Source organism: Entelurus aequoreus, linkage group LG04 (assembly GCF_033978785.1).
Source record: "Entelurus aequoreus isolate RoL-2023_Sb linkage group LG04, RoL_Eaeq_v1.1, whole genome shotgun sequence".
In the NCBI taxonomy this organism is placed as follows: domain Eukaryota; kingdom Metazoa; phylum Chordata; class Actinopteri; order Syngnathiformes; family Syngnathidae; genus Entelurus; species Entelurus aequoreus.
In genome coordinates this window covers 5,067,362-5,085,960 of record NC_084734.1, presented here as the reverse complement: position 1 = coordinate 5,085,960, position 18,599 = coordinate 5,067,362, and the positions used below count along the sequence as shown (strand labels likewise).

Below are 18,599 nucleotides of genomic sequence, written 5' to 3'. Positions count from 1 at the left end.
GTGTGTATCTGGGGATGTGAGCCCGACTCTGGTGGATCAGTCTAGTCCAGGGGTCACCAACGCGGTGCCCGCGGGCACCAGGTAGCCCGTAAGGACCAGATGAGTAGCCCGCTGGCCTGTTCTAAAAATAGCTCAAATAGCAGCACTTACCAGTGAGCTGCCTCTATTTTTTAAATTGTATTTATTTACAAGCAAGCTGGTCTCGCTTTGCCCGACATTTTTAATTCTAAGAGAGACAAAACTCAAATAGAATTTGAAAATCCAAGAAAATATTTTAAAGACTTGGTCTTTACTTGTTTAAATAAATTCATAAATTTTTTTACTTTGCTTCTTATAACTTTCAAAAAGACAATTTTAGAGAAAAAATACAACCTTAAAAATGATTTTAGGATTTTTAAACACATATACCTTTTTACCTTTTAAATTCCTTCCTCTTTTTTCCTGACAATTTAAATCAATGTTCAAGTAAATGTATTTTTTTTATTGTAAAGAATAATAAATACATTTTAATTTAATTCTTCATTTTAGCTTCTGTTTTTTCGACGAAGAATATTTCTGAAATATTTCTTCAAACTTATTATGATTAAAATTCAAAAAAATTATTCTGGCAAATCTAGAAAATCTGTAGAATCAAATTTAAATCTTATTTCAAAGTCTTTTGAATTTATTTTAAAATTTTTGTTCTGGAAAATCTAGAAGAAATAATGATTGGTCTTTGTTAGAAATATAGCTTGGTCCAATTTGTTATATATTCTAACAAAGTGTAGATTGGATTTTACCTATTTAAAACATGTAATCAAAATTCTAAAATTAATCTTGATCAGGAAAAATGACTAATGATGTTCCATTAATTATTTTTTTAAGTTTTTGTCTTCTTTTTTTCGGTTGAATTTTGAATTTTAAAGAGTCGAAATTGAAAATAAACTATGTTTCAAAATTTAATTGTAATTTTTTTCTTGTTTTCTCCTCTTTTAAACCGTTCAATTAAGTGTAAATATCATTAATTATTAATAATAACATAGAGTTAAAGGTAAATTGAGCAAATTGGCTATTTCTGGCAATTTATTGAAGTGTGTATCAAACTGGTAGCCCTTCGCATTAATCAATACCCAAGAAGTAGCTCTTGCTTTCAAAAAGGTTGGTGACCCCTGGTCTAGTCCATTTACAGACACTACTTTTTAGTAAGATAAGGCTTGGTAGAAAGATTAGAGATGTCCGATAATGGCTTTTTTGCCGATATTGTCCATTGGCAGATAATTTTGCTTAGTTCAAATGAAATACCCCTAATTTTTGTAATTGTTTTTCTTGTTTTGGAACACTGACCTCTGTGAGGTCCGGTTGATAAGTTAGCTTCAATGGCGTCGTTAGCAACACAGCATTGTTAAGCTTCGCCAAGCTGGAAATGATTAACCGTGTAGTTACATGTCCATGGTTTAATAGTATTGTTGATCTTCTGTCTATCCTTCTAGTCAGGGGTTTATTTATTTTGTTTCTATCCGCATTGGAGCCAGATGCTATCACGTTAGCTCAGTAGCTAAAGTGCTTCGCCGATGTATTGTCGTGGAGATAAAAGTAACTGTGAATGTCCATTTCGCGTTCTCGACTCTCATTTTCAAGAGGATATAGTATCCCAGGTGGTTTAAAATACAAATCCGTGATCCACAATAGAAAAAGGAGAGAGTGTGGAATCCAATAAGACCTTGTACCTAAGTTATGGTCAGAGCGAAAAAAGATACACCCTGCACTGCCTCTCTAGTTCTTCACTCTAACGTTCCTCATCCACGAATCTTTCATCCTCGCTCAAATTAATGGGGTAATCGTCTCTTTCTCGGTCCGAATCTCTCTCGCTGCATTGTAAACAACGGGGAATTGTGAGGTTATCTTTCCTCCCGTGACGTCACGCTACTTCCGGTACAGGCAAGGCTTTTTTTTATCAGCGACCAAAAGTTGTGAACTTTATCGTCGATGTTCTCTACTAAATCCTTTCAGCAAAAATATGGTAATATCGCGAAATGATCAAGTATGACACATAGAATGGATCTGCTATCCCCGTTTAAATAAAAAAAATGTCATTTCAGTAGGCCTTTAAGGACAATATTGGTCTTTGATTGCAATAATAAACATATGTTTAATGTACCTTAAGATTTTTTGTTCAAATAAAGCCAATAATGTCATTTTTTTGTGATCGCCTTTATTTAGAAAAGTATCAAAATACATTTTGGTACCGGTACCAACATATTGGTATGGGGACAACCTTATACTGCAGTATATAGAATATTTTGTGTATTTTCCAGGCAAAAGTAGGAAATAAATCAACAAGGAAAAATAATTTAGTGAGGGATTGAAATATGATGGAGGAAAGGACGCTTTCAATATTATTGTTCCCTGAAGGAACAGGTGGCCGCAGGTTCGTCCAAACAGAAGGAGGAATTGAATTTAAAGGCAGCCGGAAGCCATTGTTTGTCATCAGTGCTTTTGCAAGAAAGTCCCGCATGTCGCCACTTGGTGAAGAGATGTGGTTCCTAGTCAGAGGGAGATGAATGTGATGCAAACTCTCCCCATAGACTTGGAAGAATGTCAGGCTGTCCAACAGTGCCACCTAGTGGACCCATACAGTGCATCTTCTCCAGGGTTGACCTATAGCTAGTGTGTGTATGCTTGCAGGTATCTTTACAAGTTGCGAGACCTTCACCTGGAGGGTGAGAACTACACCGAGGCGGCGTACACGCTGCTGCTGCACTCCCGCCTGCTCAAGGTACGGCACACAACGTGGGATTGAGTCAGTGACATTTACGGCCCGTCTAATCACATGTCTGCCTGCCTTTGAGTGAGAGCCCTTTTATCGGCGGCGATAAAAACAACATAGCCCGACGAGGCCTCTCAATGATAAAACGCTGAGGTTAGTTTATGACGGACACAAAGGCTGCATGGACTATGCTGATGGACACACACACACACACACACACACACACACACACACATTACCTCTCATGCCTCTTTGGGGACACTCCGTGGCAGATGGGCAGAGGTATGCACTGCATTGAGATAGTTCTTGGGGGATTTTAGTAGGATTTGGTCCAAAAAACGAATGCACTGTTAGTAAAATTTCAGGAGATATGTTTTGACCCGGCTGTATACTTGAATGGACTATTATGAGTACTTCGGGGAGGCTACTTACACACTGATTGATTGATTACAGTAAAGGTAGGTGTGCCACATTTGCCGGCTTAAATGTACTGTGCTGTTTTTAGAACAAACAAGTTGCAGCATTTACTACAGTACACACAACAGGAACCCTCTAGTGTCTTTAGGAATTTGCTGCAGAACTGCTTGTCTCTCAAGTCTATGGATGTTCTTATTCATCCAGGCCATTGTCATCTCCCAGGTCTATGGATGTTCTTATTCATCCAGGCCATTGTCATCTCCCAGGTCTATAGATGTTCTTATTCATCCAGGCCATTGTCATCTCCCAGGTCTATGGATGTTCTTATTCGTCATCTCCCAGGTCTATGGATGTTCTTATTCATCCAGGCCATTGTCATCTCCCAGGTGTATGGATGTTCTTATTCATCCAGGCCATTGTCATCTCCCAGGTCTATGGATGTTCTTATTCATCCAGGCCATTGTCATCTCCCAGGTCTATGGATGTTCTTATTCATCCAGGCCATTGTCATCTCCCAGGTCTATGGATGTTCTTATTCGTCATCTCCCAGGTCTATGGATGTTCTTATTCATCCAGGCCATTGTCATCTCCCAGGTCTATGAATGTTCTTATTCATCCAGGCCATTGTCATCTCAGGGCGTTCAATCGATCGCAACTGGACGGTTTGGTTTGTCGTAGAAGACGTTTTGTCTCTCATTCAAGTAGGCTTCATCAGTTCATGATCATAGACTTAGGCTAGAAGGTTAAAAAGGATCTGGTCTAAAAAGGGGGTCTATTTAAAAGCTAGTGTATACACATGAGTTTTAAGATGGGACTTAAATGCTTCTACTGAGGTAGCATCTCTAACTGTTACCGGTAGAACATTCCAGAGTACTGGAGCCCCAATAGAAAACGCCCTAAAGCCTGCAGACTTGTTTTAATATTGTCATTGCAAGTGCAGTGGTTCACACAAGTGACTTTATTGCAGCTATTCACCCTGTCAGCGCTAGAGCAAATGAATGGATGAAACATGCTTTCATCATACATGGTGTCCTTCCCGCTCGAGTGTGTTTGTTTGTACCCCTCCAGTGGTCCGATGACATGTGCAGCCCCCAGTTTGAGTTCCACGGCTCCCAGACGCAGCGGCAGCTGAAAGAAACGCTCTACGACACCATCATCGACTACTTCGACATGGGGAAGGTCAGTGTTGTCTTCTGGCTCACCCGCCTGATCTGTTTCGTTGAAATTGTCCAGACAAGAAAACATCCTTCCAAGTGTTCACCTCTCGAATCTTTTCTGGCGTGTGTGTGTCTAGATGTGGGAAGAATCCATTACTCTGTGCAAGGAACTCGCTGACCAGTACGAGAACGAGATCTTTGACTACGAGCTACTCAGCAAGAGACTGGTAACGTGTGACCTCTGCATCTTTTTGCAGCACAATGTCAACAGAGGACCGAGCGGACGTTCCACCATTGGGATTTTTCAATGCCAACAAATGCTTTTTAATATACATTTTACCACTCCAATTAATGGCTATACTCAATTGACCACGCGGTCTTAAATACAAAAGCAGTGAAGTTGTGTAAATGGTAGATAAAAACAGAATACAATGATTTGCAAATCCTTTTCAACTTATATTCAATTGAATAGACTGCAAAGACAAGATACTTAGTGTTCATACTGGAAAACTTTATTATTTTTTGCAAATATTAGCTCATTTGGAATTTGATGCCTGCAACATGTTTCAAAAAAGCTGGCACAAGTGGCAAAAAAGAGTGATAAAGTTGAGGAATGCTCATCAAACACTTACTTGGAACATCCCACAGGTGAACAGGCAAATTGGGAACAGGTGGGTGCCATGATTGGGTTTAAAAGCAGCTTCCATGAAATGCTCAGTCATTCACAAACAAGGACGGGGCGAGGGTCACCACTTTGTCAACAAATGCCTGAGCAAATTGTTTAAGAACAACATTTCTCAAGCAGCTATTGCAAGGAATTTAGGGATTTCACCATCTACGCTCCGTAATATCATCAAAAGGTTGAGAGAATGTGGAGAAATCACTGCACGTAAGCCATGATATTACGCACCTTCGATCCACCTCTAAAGGCTTAGTGGCCACATGCGTGGACAGCACCTTTTAGCTCTTATTTCCAAAATGGTGTACACTACTGAATTGGGGTCTTATGGCCACTTATGTGGACACTTAAACTGCCATCTGGTGGTGTCAGAAGAGAATAACATACAATGGAATTTGGAAAAAAAAAAGTGTAAAAATAAGAATTAGCATGTCACTACACATGAAGTACACGTTTGTTACTTATGGACTAAGTACACTACCGTTCAAAAGTTTGGGGTCACCCAAACAATTTAGTGGAATAGCCTTCATTTCTAAGAACAAGAATAGACTGTTGAGTTTCAGATGAAAGTTCTCTTTTTCTGGCCATTTTGAGCATTTAATTGACCCCACAAATGTGATGCTCCAGAAAGTCAATGTGCTCAAGGGAAGGTCAGTTTTGTAGCTTCTGTAACGAGCTAAAGTGTTTTCAGATGTGTGAACATGATTGCACAAGGGTTTTCTAATCATCAATTAGCCTTCTGAGCCAATGAGCAAACACATTGTACCATTAGAACACTGGAGTGATAGTTGCTGGAAATGGGCCTCTATACACCTATGTAGATATTGCACCAAAAAGCAGACATTTGCAGCTAGAATAGTCATTTAGCACATTAGCAATGTATAGAGTGTATTTCTGTAAAGTTAAGACTAGTTTAAAATTATCTTCATTGAAAAGTACAGTGCTTTTCCTTCAAAAATAAGGACATTTACATGTGACCCCAAACTTTTGAACGCTAGTGTACATCATATCAAAAGATGATTCTTAGTTTTAATTTTAATTAGGGTCCAATAAGCCCAAATAGAAAAGACAAATAAAATAAAAAGCATGTAAACAAACAGCTTGGGCCTTAAGAGGTTAATTAATGCTGAAAGGTACATACAGCTTTTGGAGAAACATGTTGCCATCCAAGCAACGTTACCATGGACGCCCCTGCTTATTTCAGCAAGACAATGCCAAGCCACGTGTTACAACAGCGTGGCTTCATAGTAAAAGAGTGCGGGTACTAGACTGGCCTGCCTGTAGTCCAGACCTGTCTCCCATTGAACATGTGTGGTGCATTATGAAGCCTAAAATAGCACAACTTATCACAAGGGAGACCCCCGGACTGTTGAACAACTTAAGCTGTACATTAAGCAAGAATGGGAAAGAATTCCACCTGAAAAGCTTCAAAAATGTGTCTCCTCAGTTCCCAAATGTTGTTAAAAGGAAAGGCCATGTAACACAGTGGTAAAAATGCCCCTGTGACAACTTTTTTGCAATTTGTTGCTGCCATTTAATTCTAAGTTAATGATTATTTGCACCAAAAAACGGAAGTTTCTCAGTGTGAACATGAAATATCTTGTCTTTGCAGTCTATTCAATTGAATATAAGTTGAAAAGGATCACAACGTGGCAACTTATACATACGAATCCAGCTGGATGGACTGGGCTACTCCAAGGAACTTCAAACTACCACTGCTGGGTTGAGGTGCTGGGACCATAATAGCTGAATAGACAAGCAGTTTGTCAATAACAAATCTCTAACCAACACATTTTACACAGAAATTAGGCTATTTTCAGGAAGAAGTAAGTACAATATCACAACAAATAGCAATCACATGGTTATTGTCAGTACTATCAGAAAACAAAGACTAAAACCAACTACAACCAACGCTAGCAATGGTTATACTGGTGACAATAAGTAGAGCATGCTTAGCAGCCTAATGTACGCCCGAAACTAAAGAGGAGACATTTTACCAAGGTATGCCTATAGGCTATTGTTTGAAACCTTTCAGATTGCCATATAACTTGGTACATGTAGTCCACAATATGCAAACATGAATGAGGAATTTTTTTATCATGTGATTTGGCTGTCTCCATACCTTTCACATTGCCATGACGACAGTCGTGCTAATGTTGGAACACATGTCCTTAGCATATCAGCATATTAAGAAGGAAATAGGCACTGACACTACCCATATCCACATAGCTTTTATTTGTACACAATATATGTTGCCTGTCAGTTGGACTACACATGGACATACAGGCTAACGAGCATATATTTCCCCCGTTAGCCTGTATGTCCATGTGTCATTGACCGGGCTAGCATGCTAAGCATTACACTAGGAGCTAAGAACCATCACACTAAGCATTGGTTGCAGGAACATACTAGCTTTGTCAGACAAGATCATAGACTGTATTTGACAATATAGTTTATATACCAAATGTCCATTTCCATTTATTACAAGTAATAAGATAACGTAAATGCCTGACTTACCTATCAAGGAGGAAATTAGCTAGTTTGGCGTCAGATGAAAAAGTCTTCTCCGCCTTCAATGGTCTCCATCTTTCAAAGGCATCCCCGATACAAATCCTCGTTTTGTTCCTGACTTTGTCATGAATAAGTTGAGAATGGTAACTTTTAGATTGACTAAGGTCTGACATGTTTAGTAACTTTACCAGTGGCAGTAGCTGGAGGAAGATGGTGGTGTGTAACTAGCAACCTGGATGTGACACACTCACAGACTTTCTAATTGGTCAAACGGTGGAGGGCGGGGCATCGAAATGAAAACAATAACAACATTTCGGGGCTGTAAATCTAATTTTGAAATGAGCATATCCCGGCTGAACTACTGTTACCAGTTGATTGATTGATTGATTGAAACTTTTATTAGTAGATTGCACAGTGAAGTACATATTCCGTACAATTGACCACTAAATGGTAACACCCCAATAAGTTTTTCAACTTGTTTAAGTCGGGGTCCACGTTAATCAATTCAGTGATAGAGGTATTGGAAAAGAACATGATTTATTAATGCCTTTTGACATATCTGGGCCATTTAATGATGACTTGACATGAAATGATTACATATGGCTCCTTTAAAGTCATTATATTCATAGCTTGTGTTGAGCTATTTCAAACCCTCCACCTTTGATTCGACGCCTATCTCTCTCTTCCAAACACCTCCTCACTGGTTGGACCTCACCTTTTTGCAACATTGGAGAAAAATCCCTCATTACAACTCCTGCAGTTTGCTCTCTCAGCTAATGTAGAATTTATGTGGTTGTAGAAATGACCTTGAATGCTGTGCACTTTATTTTCTTCATCATCCATCACCATCTAAGTCCTCGCATTCTGCTGAGAGCAGCGTTGCGATTAGATAAAAGAAAAAAATAATGCTACAACTGCACATGGAATGCACCGAGTATGGATTTTTTCCCCCCCTCCCTCTCTCTGTCTGCAGGAGAAACAAGCAAAGTTCTACGAGAACATAATGAAGATACTGAGGCCCAAGCCGGACTACTTTGCAGTTGGATACTACGGGCAGGGCTACCCTCCATTTCTCAGGGTGTGTGTTCGTGTTTGGTGGTAAAATGTACATGTACAGTAACAGCACTATGCACAGAATCTGACATAAAAGCTCCAATGCTGAAATTGAACTGACATGCTGACAGAATGTAGTGAAAGAATAGTTTGAATGTTGAAGAGTCACAATTTCCAGGAAAACCGGAATTTGGTTTGGAACTTGGGAAAGTGTTAGTTGGGTGAGTGGAATGTGTTGATGTTGGAATGGTTTGAATACGTTGAAAAATGTGGGAAATTTGGAAGTTTAAAAAATGGACAATTCATTTTGAATGGGGGAAATGTACCCTGAAAACTGGGAAATCTTGGAAATACAAGAATGTTTTTTAAATTTTTCAAGGAGAGCACACAATTTTGAACAGGCTGAATATTTTGGAGTTGGAACGGTTTGAATCGGATGGAAAATGCGGGAAATGTGGAACTTTGAAAATGTCCCATTCATTTCAATAGGAATTTCATGGAAATTTCGGGAAAAAAGGGGATTTTTTGTAAAATGTTAAAACACTTGAATGTTCTGAATGAGTTGAAATGGTTGGTGTTGGAATTTTTCAAAGCGATTTAGAAATGTTGACGTAGTAAAGTAGTAAATGCTATTAAGGAATTTCGGGAAAACCGGGAATTTTTCCAGTTCAAAAAGCAATTTAGTTTTTTTTGTCCTGATTAAGAGGAATATTTACACGGTGGAACGGTAAAAGTGGGTGGAAAAATGTGAAAGGAGTAGACGCCAGAAAAAAGGGTTTGGAAAAAAGGGAATTCCTGGAATTGTTTTGAACTTCGAAAAATGATAGTTTGAATTTTCAGGAAAACTGGAGTTTGGTTTGGAACTTGGCAAAGTGTTAGTTGGGTGAGTGGAATGTGTTGATGTTGGAATGGTTTGAATAGGTTGAAAAATGTGAGAAATGTGAAAGTTTAAAAAATGGACAATTCATTTTGAATGGGGAAAATGTACCCTGAAAACTGGGAAATCTTGGAAATTATTGGATTTTTTTTTTTTGTCCAAGGACAGCACATAATTTTGAACAGGCTGAATATTTTGGAGTTGGAACGGTTTGAATCGGATGAAAACTGTGGGAATTGTGGAACTTTGAAAAAATGTCCCATTCATTTCAATGGGAATTTCATGGAAATTTGGAGATTTCGGGAAAAGCGGGATTTTTTTGGAAAATGTTAAAAGACTTGAATGTTCTGAATGAGTTGGAATGGTTGGTGTTGGAAATTTTCAAAACGATTGAGAAATGTTGAAGTAGTAAATGGTATTAAGGAATTCCAGGAATTTCGGGAAAACTGGGAATTTTTTGGAAAATTTTAAAACCCTTGAATGTTCTGAATGAGTTGAAATGGTTGGTGTTGGAATTTAATCAAATTGGTTAAGAAATTTTGAAGTAGTAAATGGTATTAAGGAATTCCAGGAATTTCTGGAAAACCGGGAATTTTTCCAGTTCAAAAAAAGGAATGTTTTTCCAGGATGAGTGGAATGTGTTGAAGGTGGAATGGTTTGAATGGGTTGAAAATTTGGAAATGGTGGAAGTTTGAAAAATGGCCAACTCATTTTGAATGGGAAACATTTCCCAGAAAACCTGGAGTACTGGGAAATCTGGGAATTTTTTGGAATTTTTCAAGGGAAAGGCTGCGATTCCCGAATCGGCTGAACAGTTTGAAGTTGGAACGCTTTGAATTTGATGAAAAATGTGGAAGGAGTAGTCGCCAGAAAAAAAGAGTCAAAAAAGTGTTTGAAAAAAAGGGAATTCAGGGAATTCCTGGATTTTTTTGAACTTGGAAAAATTAAAGTTTGAATTTCCAGGATGAGTGGAATGTGTTGAAGGTGGAATGGTTTGAATAGGTTGAAAAATGTGGAAGTTTGAAAAATGGCCAATTCATTTTGAATGGGAATAATGTCCCGGAAAACCTGGAATTGTGGGAATTTTCTAATTCCAAAAATTCCCAGATTTCCCAGAATTCCAGGTTTTCTGGGAAATCTGGGAATTTTTTGAATTTTTCAAGGGAAAGCCTGCGATTCCCAAGTAGGCTGAACAGTTTGAAGTTGGAACGGTTTGAATTGTTTGAAGTAGTAACATGTTGAATTGAAAAATGGTATTACGGAATTCCTGGAATTTCGGGAAAACCGGGAATTTTTCCAGTTCAAAAAAAGGAATGTTCTGACGGTGGAACGGTTGAAATGCGTTGAAAAATGTGGAAGGAGTAGTCGCCAGAAAAAAGGGTGGAAATAGGGTTTTGGAAAACCAGGAATTCTGGAAAATCCTATACTTGTTTTGAACTTGGAAAAATGGTAGTTTGAATTTCCAGGTCGAGTGGAATATGTTGAAGGTGGAATGGTATGAATGGGTTGAAAACTGTGGAAATGGTGGAAGTTTGAAAACAGGCTAATTCATTTTGAATGGGAAACATTTCCCAGAAACCCTGGAATTCTGGGAAATCTGGGAATTTTTTTGAATTTTTCAAGGGAAAGCCTGCGATTCCCGAATAGACTGAACAGTTTGAAGTTGGAACGCTTTGAATTTGATGAAAAATGTGGAAGGTAGAGCGCGCCAAAATCTGGAGAAGAAGAAGAAAAAAACATATGTGTGAATGCTTTGGAGCTTTCACACTTTATAGAAAGATAGAAAAGCTGTAGAGTCCAAACAACTGCCCCAGAGAGTGTTTATTTCTTATAGCTACAGATAGAATTCCATTTTCAGTTTGAGAGGAGCAAGATAGAATTGTTTTGAAACATTGCACAGTAAATGTTCCTTTCCAACAGAACAAGGTGTTCATCCACCGAGGTAAAGAGTACGAGCGCAGAGAGGACTTCCAGAACCATCTCATGAGTCAGTTCCCCAGCGCCGTGCGCCTCAACACCACCACCATGCCGGGGGACGACATCTGCAACTCTCCCCTGCAGTGTATCCTTGTCTGGCCAACAGATGCTGCGATTTGGAAGGATTTGCTGCAAACAACATACTGCATTTTCCGGACCATAGGGCGCACCGGATTTTAAGGCGCACTGCCGATGAGCGGGTCTAGTCAGGTTTTTTTTTTCATACAAAAGGCACACCTCATCCGTGGCTCACTAGTGCAACAACAACGCCCGAAATGTGTCCCGTGAAAAACCGTCCGACCGGAACTCTCTAATAACTAAAGTTCCTTGGGTGAATAATGTCAACTCACCACACCGGTATGTTTTAGTGCTTTCATGGTAAGTTTACGGACAGATATAAGTAAGAACTTTACAGTACTTTATATTAGAAATGGCAACAGCGGAGGATGAATGTCACATAACAAGAAGATAGAGAAAAAGAAGAAGCTTATCAACTACGGCGTCGGCACAAACTACAAAGGCAGACGCGCCCAAATTTTCAGGACTTATGCAGATCCAAAATACAGATCAGCAGGTACCAGAAGGTAAGAAAAGTTGCTTTTGCATAATATTGCGAAACAAAATGCCAGATAATGTGTCTTACCTTATACACACACCATAATAATACTCCTATGTTGAAGCACAGTACAATCCATCAAGCGGTGTGGCTTCATAGCTTACCAAAGTCCTACTAAAAACATTTTGATAGATTTTGGAGCGCCGCGTGTAATGTTCTAAATTTTCAATGGAACATATACAATTGTGGTGTTGTCATATTGCAATCTACACGTACACTACCGTTGAAAAGTTTGGGGTCAGCCAAACAATTTAGTGGAATAGCCTTTATTTCTAAGAACAAGAATAGACTGTCGAGTTTCAGATGAAAGTTCTCTTTTTCTGGCCATTTTGAGCGTTTAATTGAGCCCACAAATGTGATGCTCCAGAAACTCAATCTGCTCAAAGGAAGGTCAGTTTTGTAGCTTCTGTAAGGAGCTAAAGTGTTTTCAGATGTGTGAACATGATTGCACAAGGGTTTTCTAATCATCAATTAGCCTTCTGAGCCAATGAGCAAACACATTGTACCATTAGAACACTGGAGTGATAGTTGCTGGAAATGGGCCTCTATACACCTATGTAGATATTGCAGCAAAAAGCAGACATTTGCAGCTAGAATAGTCATTTACCACATTAGCAACGTATAGAGTGTATTTCTTTATCTTCATTGAAAAGTACAGTGCTTTTCCTTCAAAAATAAGGACATTTACATGTGACCCCAAACTTTTGAACGGTAGTGTATCTCTTATGTGTGACTGCCATCTACTGATCACACTTATCACTACACCACGTACCAAATAAGATTGCTTCGAGGCCGTAAGCACAACCAGAATTATTGCGTACATTAGGCGCACCGGGCTGTAAGGCACACAGTCCGAAAAATACGGCAGATTAGTCAGATCTAAGTCTCAGACTAGATCTGACCTATCTAAGTCTATCCTTCTTGGATGAGAGACGAAACAGTCCAGTTGTAATCAACTGAATGTCCTGAGAGTTTTCCTCCCAAGTTTTGAACAGACCTCAGGGGCCACTATGCTGTCAGATTTGGCTCCCGTGCCGCCAGTTGAAGAAGCCTTTTAAACACTTGATCTACCAGTATTTATAGTCCGCAAGACTGTTGTGTTTCCTTAGCGGTGTAAAACAGATATTCAGTGTTTCACCGTGCAGCCCGTGCTAGAGATCCCTCCCCGCCTGAAGAACAAACCCGTCCCGGACCAGATCATCAAGTCAGTGCTATTTGAAGAGGAGAATGTATGCCAGGAGCCAACAAGGAGACATTTCAATGACGCTGACCTTTGATTGACACAATCTAGCTTCTACAAGTCCAACTACGTGCAGCGGTTCCGCTATTCCAGACCCGTGAGGAAAGGACCCGTGGACCCGAACAACGAGTTTGCTGTGAGTGGATGTTTATGGACGAGTGGGGAACATGAATACCAAGTTGCTGTCAGATTGAGACGAGGCTCTGGTACTCTGGTGTAGTTTAAGTCACAACATTAGGTACACGATTATCTATCACAAGTCAGTTTGGATTGGTGTTATCATTGTCAGGTTCAAGCACTGATGACATCTATTAAACAAGACAAGAAGCAAGGAATTAAACAGAGACAGAATTAAATTTGGTTTAATGAGGAGAGACGCGTAGACCTGTACCCTTGTACAGTGTCCCACCACGCTCTGACCAAAGATTGTACGCCTCCTCTTTTATTTGGACTTTCCCTGATTACATGGCAAGAGCTGTTTCTAAAGGAAGGGGGTCGTAAACAGCCGTCGCATTTGGTTACAAAACAGTTAAAAGAAAAAGTGCCTGGAGGGGGGTAAGGTCCTGCTTCCTCTCCGCTTTGCAGATCTCGGGTCAAGACAAAGTCTTCCTGTGGATTACAATACATGGAAGAAACCGACACCTTCATGTCGCTTCCCATCCTACACAGTGGAGTTTTACAGGCCTTTTGATTGGTAAGATGGAAGACAGCTTTTGTCTGCTTGCCGGGAACTCATTGAAACACAAAGTTTAGTGATAACTTCGATACAATTATTCTGACAATCAGAGAGACATTGACGATATCAAGTCCTTTGTATTTTTCTCTAAAGTGACAAAAATATCAGAAACATTTGTCTCTATTGCAGGGGTCACCAACCTTTTTGAAACCAAGAGCTACTTCTTGGGTACTTCTTGGGTACTTGGGTAGTGATTAATGCGAAGGGCTACCAGTTTGGCTACCAGTTTGGCTACCAGTTTGTTAATGCGAAGGGCTACCAGTTTGATACACACTTAAATAAATTGCCAGAAATATTCAATTTGCTCATTTTACCTTTAACTCTATGTTATTATTAATAATTAATGATATTTACACTTAATTGAACGGTTTAAAAGAGGAGAAAACACGAAAAAAAATGACAATTAAATTTTGAAACATAGTTTATCTTCAATTTCGACTCTTTAAAATTCAAAATTCAACCAAAAAAAGAAGAGAAAAACTTAAAAAAATAATTTATGGAACATCATTAGTAATTTTTCCTGATTAAGATTAATTTTAGAATTTTGATGACATGTTTTAAATAGGTTAAAATCCAATCTGCACTTTGTTAGAATATATAACAAATTGGACCAAGCTATATTTCTAACAAAGACAAATCATTATTTCTTCTAGATTTTCCAGAACAAAAATTTTAAAAGAAATTCAAAAGACTTTGAAATAAGATTTAAATTTGATTCTACAGATTTTCTAGATTTGCCAGAATATTTTTTTTGAATTTTAATCATAATAAGTTTGAAGAAATATTTCACAAATATTCTTCGTCGAAAAAACAGAAGCTAAAATGAAGAATTAAATTAAAATGTATTTATTATTTTTTACAATAAAAAAAAAAAATTTACTTGAACATTGATTTAAATTGTCAGGAAAGAAGAGGAAGGAATTTAAAAGATAAAAAGGTATATTTAAAAAAAAATCCTAAAATCATTTTTAATGTTTAATTTTCTTTCTGAAAGTTATAAGATGCAAAGTAAAAAAATTAATGAATTTATTTAAACAAGTGAAGACCAAGTCTTTAAAATATTTTCTTGGATTTTCAAATTCTATTTGAGTTTTGTCTCTCTTAGAATTAAAAATGTCGAGCAAAGCGAGACCAGCTTGCTAGTAAATAAATGAAATTAAAAAATAGAGGCAGCTCACTGGTAAGTGCTGCTATTTGAGCTATTTTTAGAACAGGCCAGCGGGCTACTCATCTGGTCCTTACGAGCTACCTGGTGCCCGCGGGCACCGCGTTGGTGACCCCTGCTCTAGACCATCGCAAGCTTTTAACTACAAAAGTAAACAATAGCAGAACATAAAAGAATGTGTTTGTGGCTAGAAAAAGATGTGCCGTCTTTAGAGGTGGTTAGTTACACATTATATTGACTTAAGTCATGTTTTAGATCAATTCTACTTGCCAGAGTAGTTTTAATGCAACACACTTTACTTGTGGCAACGTTAATTTTACAAAAGCCAAAAGTAGTGAAGTTGTCACGTTGTGTAAATGGTAAATAAAAAGAGAATACAACAAATCCTTTTCAACTTATATTCAATTGAATAGACTGCAAAGACAAGATATTTCATGTTCACACTGAGAAACACTTTTTTTCTTGCAAATAATCATTAACTTAGAATTTAATGGCAGCAACACATTGCAAAAAAGTTGTCACAGGGGCATTTTTACCACTGTGTTACATGGCCTTTCCTTTTAACAACACTCAGTAAAGGTTTGGGAACTGAGGAGACACATTTTTGAAGCTTCTCAGGTGGAATTCTTTCCCATTCTTGCTTGATGTACAGCTTAAGTTGTTCAACAGTCCGGGGGTCTCCCTTCTGCTATTTTAGGTGCCACACATTTTCAATGGGAGACAGGTCTGGACTACAGGCAGGCCAGTCTAGTACCCGCACTCTTCTGTTGTAACACATGCAGAATGTGGCTAGGCGTTGTCTTGCTGAAATAAGCAGGGGCGTCCATGATAACGTTGCTTGGATTGCAACATATGTTGCTCCAAAAGCTGTATGTACCTTTCAGCATTAATGGCGCCTTCACAGATGTGTAAGTTACCCATGTCTTGGGCACTAATACACCCCCATACCATCACACATGCTGCCTTTTACACTTTGCGCCTAGCCCTAGAACAATCCGGATGGTTCTTTTCCTCTTTGGTCCGGAGGACACGACATCCACAGTTTCCAAAAACAATTTGAAATGTGGACTCGTCAGACCACAGAACACTTTTCCACTTTGCATCAGTCCATCTTAGATGAGCTCAGGCCCAGCGAAGCGTTTCTGGGTGTTGTTGATAAATGGCTTTGGCTTTGTATAGTAGAGTTTTAACTTGCACTTACAGATTCATTCTGATCGCTACATTTATTTATATCATATTTATTTATAATCTATTGGTTACTGCTTGCATAGACATGCTCGTTTGACTCGTTAGAGAGACTTCTTTTAGTGGTCACATGACTTTCACCAATCCAGCGAAAGCACCACTCTGGTGATGTTTGACTCCATATTTCACCAATCAAATGGAGCCTAGCGGTCACATGACCTCCTGGCTCGGTTGGTAGAGCGACCGTGCCAGCAACTTAAGGGGTTCCAGGTTCAATCCTCGCTTCCGCCATCCTGGGGCAAGGCACTCTACCCACCTGCTCCCAGTGCCACCCACACTGGTTTGAATGTAGATCATGGGTTTCACTATGTAAAGCGCCTTGTTTCTCTAGAGAAAAAGCGCTATATAATTATAATTTACTTCACGGTTGTAGTGCAAGTAGCATTAAAAAATAGCTAATGAATAAATAAAGCAATAGTTGCAGTACTTGAGTAGTTTTTCCACTGAATACTAACCCTTACTCAAGTACTTATTTGGATGATTATTTTTTACTTTGACTTAAATCCAATTACTCTAAAGTACAGGTGTCAAACCCACTTCATTTTATTTGGCCCTCGAAAGCCTGGAAATATTATGTGTCAATAAAGTACTGTAATTTTTCTCACTAAATGTACTATTTCTTTCTATTTTGGCAGAAAAAAATATTTGTACTCCATGTAATCGCAAATTATGTTAACTTAAATATTGTCTAATTATGCAAAAATATATTATCAAGCATTCACACTATTTATTAAATATAAATACATATTAATAATAATGATTTCAAAGCAATTTAGCCATCAAATTGTGCAATGTAAAAGTAGCAATAGATTTCATGGTCAAATGGTGAAATTTACTGTGGTTTTTACAGCATTTTTTTCTAAATGAATTTTTTTTTTTAATTTTTACTGTAATAAACTGTGGTGCTGTTTTGGCATTTACAGTAATACACCGAAACGTCTACAGTTGTTGATTTACGGATAAAAAAAATCAATAAATAAAAACTGGCAGCTCAGGTGCCAAAATGTTACTGTAAAATTGCAGTTTTTTTATTTACAGTAAAACAACAAATGCACATTTTACAGTAGAATTCTGGCAACTGAGCTGCCTTTTTTTAACCATAAAAACAGCAGTAGTGTTTTTTAGTGGTCAACAAAATAAACAGTTTTACATAAATATACAGTATTTACTGTAATATACACTACATTTTGAGGTGAAATTATTGCAACTTACCATATTTTTTTTACATTTTATTTTTTTACAAAAATCTACTAATAAAATGTATTTAAAAAATTGTGTAATAATAGTGTTCACAGTTAGAAGCGGCCCTCTGGGGCCAAACATCAGGCCTGGCCCTAACCAATCTGGCGCCCTAGGCAAGATTTTATGTGGCGCCTCCCCCCCCCCCCCCCCCCCCCACATCGGCAGTGAAATGTATATACTCACAAGAAACCGAATAGCTTTGTCTTTGACCTTTTTTTTTACTTAAAGAAAGCTATTTAACATATTATATGAGAATGTTATGTTATGATTATCTTTAACCGAATCACAGCAGTGCTCAAATTAAAAAACAGCATTCCCTCTCATGTGATATTGCTTAATTAACATTAATGATGTGCACTTTAACAACTAGGCTTACAACTATACCTAATATATAAAGGGGTGGAAAAGTGACTATTACCTGCAGGGCAAACATTAGCTAACCAGAAGGCAATAACAATGTAAACAGAAAACACCTGCTTAAAAGATCTAATACAAATGTCCCTGAGGAATGTAAGGTGGGAGTACTGTAATTACCTAACGTTACATTATTATTTTCCATAACAATTTGGCCCCCTCCACAATATTAACCCGACGTTAAAACAGAACTAGCTATTTATTGATGAGCAATTGCCGAATCATGTAACATTAGCTTGAGCTAAGAAGCCAGGTTACTATCACATTCTGTAACAGACAAATAATTTCATGTAGGCTAACGTTACCTCCCTGCTACCTCTGTCTTTTTCTCGTTTCTCCTCTTCTTTTCTCTTTTTTCTTCCCTGGGCACCTGACAGTTTTGGCCGTTTTGACATCTTGTGTTGATTTTTTGATGTGGTGACGTCCAAAAAGAGTCATGATACGGGAAGGGAGGGGGCGCACCGTGCCGGGGAAGGGGGGGCGTAATGTTGTAACAAATAATATTCCTATTAAATAGGCTTTAC

At 38.4% G+C, this 18,599-nt stretch overlaps 1 protein-coding gene across 1 annotated transcript in view; it reads left to right on the top strand.

Moving 5' to 3' along the window:
- The window catches only part of LOC133648209 (dedicator of cytokinesis protein 2), a 337,149-nt gene that overhangs the window by 290,378 nt on the left and 28,172 nt on the right, over positions 1-18,599 (top strand). The window contains exons 36-42 of the mRNA XM_062044062.1: positions 2,665-2,755; positions 4,232-4,342; positions 4,458-4,547; positions 8,484-8,588; positions 11,361-11,502; positions 13,156-13,237; positions 13,325-13,409. Coding sequence (XP_061900046.1) covers positions 2,665-2,755; positions 4,232-4,342; positions 4,458-4,547; positions 8,484-8,588; positions 11,361-11,502; positions 13,156-13,237; positions 13,325-13,409 — 706 coding nt within the window. The remainder of the gene's footprint in view (positions 1-2,664; positions 2,756-4,231; positions 4,343-4,457; positions 4,548-8,483; positions 8,589-11,360; positions 11,503-13,155; positions 13,238-13,324; positions 13,410-18,599) is intronic.